Here is a 5049-nt window from a genome sequence, read left to right as displayed (position 1 = left end):
GGACTTTAAAATACCTATGATTATTCAATTCTAGAAAAGATGGGAAAAACAGACCAAAATAGATTATAAGGGGAAGAAATTCACTGAAATGGTAGCACTAGTGAAGAGAATCCAATGTAAATTCTATAAATGATAAAAAATATAATATCTGACATTAGGAATTATCCTAATGGGTTTAATAGCAAATTGCATATATATATATATATGGCAGGATTAATGAAAGGAAGATAATAGAAAATATTTAGATGAAAGTGCTGAAGGAAAATAACATAAAAATTATACTTTAATTTCTTCCTGTAGCTCAATAATGGAAAGGGCTCTCGACCTTAGGCATTTTTACATTGCTGGCCTTGTATCATTTGATATCATTTGGGCTCATTATATAGTATCAGGAAGATTATTATATCGAATGGTGTTGCTGGGTAGAATTTAAGAATAAAATTAGAACAGGAAGTAATGTTTAGTCTTAAGTGCTCCATGATGTTGTAGTTGTTGTTTGTTTGTTTTTTAAATATGTTTTATTCATTTTTAAATATATTTTTATTAATTTCAGAGAGGAAGGGAGAGAGAGTGAGAGATAGAAACACCAATGACAAGAGAGAACCATCGATCCACTGCCTCCTGCATGTCCCACAGTGGGGGTCGAGCCCACAACCTGGGCATGTGCCCTGACCGGGAATTGAACCGTGACCTCCTGGTTCATAGGTTGACACTCAACCACTGAGCCACATGAGCCAGGTTCAACTTGTGGTTATCAATATCTTGCACTGCCCCCTCTGGGGGCCTTCTCGGGGGAAACCAAAATGGCCTGCACTAGTCCAGGAGGACACACAGGCACTAAGGTGGGTTAACAGGAGAAGCATGGTAGGGTGTTGATTATTGATGAAATTAAGGCATGGGTATGTGAGGTCATTTTATCACTTTCTCTAATTTTGTGAATACTTAAAATTTCCATGATATTAAATTAAAAAACAAAATGAAGGAGTTACTGTGTCTCCAAAGTTCATTACAGGCTTTTTTTCTGAAAAAAAGTTCCATATCAGAGGCAGTGAGCTTGCCTTGAGCCTCCAGTCCTTGTGCAGACAGCAGACCAAGCAGGCAGCTCCCTCCCTGGCAGACAGTCAGAGCTCTGCCTTTTGTTCCTACACTTTCTCTGCCTACAACTGGGCATGTGAGGCAAGGTCATTCGGGTCCCATTCTGGCCTTGAAAGTATCATCAATCTCTTTTTTGGCCTCAGTTCCAAACTGCATCCTCCAGCACAATTAGCCCTGAACAGCCCTGAACTCTTTACTTTGGAAAATAAAACTTACCCTTTGAATCCAATTTAGCTTGGATCTGTGTGATTATATTCTCTCAGCAGAACCCTGGGAGGCAGACAGTCATCTGAACCTGACCCATAACTGCAGGGAACAAGCCAGATAAGAAAATGACAGAACAGCTGAATCCAAGGAAGGTATTTTGAGGATAAAGGAAAATTATACACTTTCCCAAGCTAAGGTCAATTATCCAGGGTAATAGAAATGTTAAAAAATGGAGAAAGTGGGATTGGTTGTCAGAGGAGGTTCCTAAGAAAGCAGAATAAGGACCAAAGACAAAGTGGAAGAATTAATATCAGAGAGATGATTTATTGTTCTGTAAATTGATAGAATGAAAGGGATAAAAGAAGCTACAGAGACAAGTTGAAATAGACATGAAGGAGATTGAAGTGATTTTTCTCAGGTGGGTGAAGACTTTGAAATAAGGGAGAGAGAGAGAGAGAGGGAGAGAGAGAGAGAGGGAGAGGGAGAGGGAGAGAGAGAGAGAGAGAGAGAGAGAGAAAGAGAGGGGAGGGGAGGGGAAAGGAGGGGAAGGGAGGGGAGGGGAGGGGAGGGGAGGGGAGGGGAGGGGAGGGGAGGGGAGGAGATAAATAAGGGGTTTATGCCCTGGACTAGAATAACAGCAGCCGTGGTATAAAGGCTAATCTGATTACACTTTGGTGTTGCCCCAGGAGCTGGGCTGGGTAGTAGGGAGAGGGGAGAGGAGAACTACCTAGTGTCCAGGTTCCAAATGGACCCTTGAATACTACTCTGTGCTGTGCAGCCACATGGACAGGCATGCTTGGCCCTCTAGTGAAATAGCTCATTCCATATGCTCTAGTGAGGTCCAGGAGTAGAGATGACTTGGAAGGTGATGAGTGGAGAGAATTCCATCATCCAGAAAGTTCATGTAAAGAACTATTGACTTTCCTCTTTCTCATCCGGGCATGCCCGGCAAAGAGAGGTCCTTAATTCGGTCTATATCAGATGTAATGTCCTAGAAGAACCTGGAAACCACAAAGAGTTCCTATGGTAACCTTTCTTCTGCTTAAATCATCTACTCCAGCCTTATTCTAGAACCAATTGTTGGAATTATTTTTGTTTTGTAAACATAACCTTCATCTAAATATAATTGTGGCAAAGCTGTGTTTTCACAGAAAAATATTACCAGCCGATCTAATGATTTTAAAATTAGTTTATTAATTATACCAACACATTTGCTAGGTGTATAAATATTCAGACTAGGCATTTTCTCAGATATTTATACTTAGTGACAATTAAGCATATACACAATTCAAAAATAGCTTAGCTATTGTAATAGAAGTCATAATTTCATGATAGTCACAAAAGAGAAAGGTATGTAAAGAGAATTAGTATTTCCTGAAATATTTTCCCACAGAGAGAAATAACAAATATGTTAGATTTTGTTTAATACACAATATATACATGATATTTAAAAGTACTTCTGCTCCCCAAAAGTTCCTCCTCCCTCCCCAGAACATGTTGGTAATAACCAATATTAACTTGATAATTTTTATAAATCTAATAACAACTTGAAAAATTATCTATAACAATAGTTATAATACCCCAATTACCTTGCAGGTATTCATTTTAGTCATTTGCATTGACATCTTTGAATATCTCAAGTGGATGGTACTGACTTGCTTTAATCTACAAAATTGACTAAAGCTTAGTGAAAAATATAGTTTAATAATCTCAAAGCAAAATTTGAAAAAGAGGTTTAAAGGTATGAAATGTAAAAAAAAAAAAAAAAAGAATATTGAAAAAGATACAAATAGTGCCTTGAATAGTCTTGGGGTTCGGTACAAATAGGCCCCAGTATGAAGGAGTATAAAACCATGAGTGAAAGTTGTCTTTCTCCTATAGGTGCTAACTTACTGAGACCGAGGGCCAGTGTTCTCCCTCTGACAGGGCCCTGAGTTTTAATAGTTCCAGTTGTACATTTTAACCCTTTACTGATATGCATGTAGCCCATTCTTAGGTCTACCTAAGGAAGGAACTCAACCAATGGGTTGCAAAGGACTCCAGCAGTTCTGCCCTGGCCTTGACACATGAATGCACAATGTTTACTGAGTTCCACTGAAGGAGATATTCTGGCCTAATTAGAAAGTACAGGGCAGTACCAGTAGGCTTTTCTCTTTGGTTGAGTAAATGAGGTTTGTCAAGGGTTGTTTGAATAACTGATCTTTTTTGCTTGCTCCAGGTCCCCACTCACTTTGCATCTCACCATGGAGCAGATGGCCTGCTGAAAGTTGTCGCTGACCACCACGTACAGTAACAGGTTGCCAAAGGTGTTCAGGGCGGCCAAGGGTCTAGAAAAGATGTAAGCTTCATGGATCTGATTCTCAACGGAGCAGCTGATGGAAAGCAGGCGAGATTCAATCCGAATGACCCTCAAGATATGGAAGGGTAAGAAACATATATAAAACACAAGAAGGAGCAGGATGGTTAGCCTCCGAGCTTTCTGCTTCAGGCCGCTGTGAGCCCTCGGCCCTTGGTTGAGGGTGTAGATAATCATTGCATAGCAGAGTGTCACTATCACCAGGGGAAGGCAGAAGGTCGTGGCCGTCAAAATCAGATTGTACCACTTGATGGTAGTGAGGTCATCTGAACTGGTGAGGTCAAGGCAGGCAGAGCTGTTGGTCCTGGTGGTTGATGTGATCAGGAAAGTCATGGGAATGACAGCCACCAGGGAAATGATCCACACCCCAGCACAGGCCACCACGGCCCACCGAGTTTTGTGAATGCAGAAGCAGCTCATCGGGCGGCTGATCACAAAGTAACGGAAGATGCTGAAGCAGGTGAGGAAGAGGATGCTGCTGTACAGGTTGAAATGGAAACCGAAGCGGATGAACTTGCACATGAAATCCCCAAAGATCCAGTTTTCGCCGCTGGCGTAGTAGTGGATCAGGAAAGGGAGGCTGGTGAGATAGAGCAGGTCGGTGCAGGCCAGGTTCAGCATGATGACGGTGCTGCTTTTCCAGGGCCGCATTTTGCAAATGTAAGTGGAAATTGCTACTGCGTTCCCCGGAAAGCCCACCAGGAAGATGATGCCGTAAATAACAGGGAGGTAGTGCTTCTTGAGTGGGATTTTTTCATCAGTGCAATTTCTAAAAGCAGCTGCATAATCGGGGAAATCAGAAGTGTTTGTAAAATTGTCTAGTGGCTCATTCATGGTTGTCTCCTTTCATCTTGTAAGAAAACAAGAGAGGGCAGTTTGGCAATATGAGTCGACTGAGAAGTAACTCGCTGATAAAAAGAAAACAGAAAACATTAACGACAGGGTAAGGAAAACATTGATCCACTTTTAAATGAAAATTGCTCTAACATTTTTAAATTGCCACTTTTTTTTTCTCTTTCATCAGGAGATGAAATTGAATTTCTAAGAAAATGGCTGTGAGGCAAGTTACTAAAGACATCTAATAATAATGTAAAAGTTAAATTACCATGAGGATTAAAATGAAGGAGTGGGGAAGAAAACACCCACATGGGGAAAACAATTTGGCAAGATTTCTGTTGGGCAAGACCCACCATGGATCAAGCACTTGGCTGCCTTACTTGACAAAACTCTGAGAAGTGTTTCTTATTATAGCCCTTTCACGGAAGAAACTAAGGCTGAGGGAGGTTATGCAACCTGTCCCTGCTAACACTTCCAAGGGCAGGGCCGCAGCTATGCTCTTTCTACCTTAGCTCACTACGCTGCCTCTAAAAAACTGACAGAACAGAAAGGAC

At 41.2% G+C, this 5049-nt stretch overlaps 1 protein-coding gene across 1 annotated transcript; it reads right to left on the bottom strand.

Annotated features, from left to right (window-relative positions):
• Nucleotides 1–3478: 3478 nt before the first annotated feature.
• Nucleotides 3479–4494, bottom strand: OXGR1 (oxoglutarate receptor 1). The gene has a single exon (XM_070407433.1). It carries the CDS (start codon nucleotides 4490–4492, stop codon nucleotides 3479–3481), a length of 1014 nt encoding a protein of 337 aa, XP_070263534.1. The 5' UTR covers nucleotides 4493–4494.
• Between the last annotated feature and the right edge of the window lie 555 nt (nucleotides 4495–5049).

Source organism: Myotis yumanensis, unplaced genomic scaffold (genome assembly GCF_028538775.1).
Source record: "Myotis yumanensis isolate MYYU_CA2020_CCGP unplaced genomic scaffold, mMyoYum1.0.hap1 SCAF_3, whole genome shotgun sequence".
Classification (NCBI taxonomy): Eukaryota; Metazoa; Chordata; class Mammalia; order Chiroptera; family Vespertilionidae; genus Myotis; species Myotis yumanensis.
This window is presented reverse-complemented; position numbering and strand designations above follow the sequence as displayed.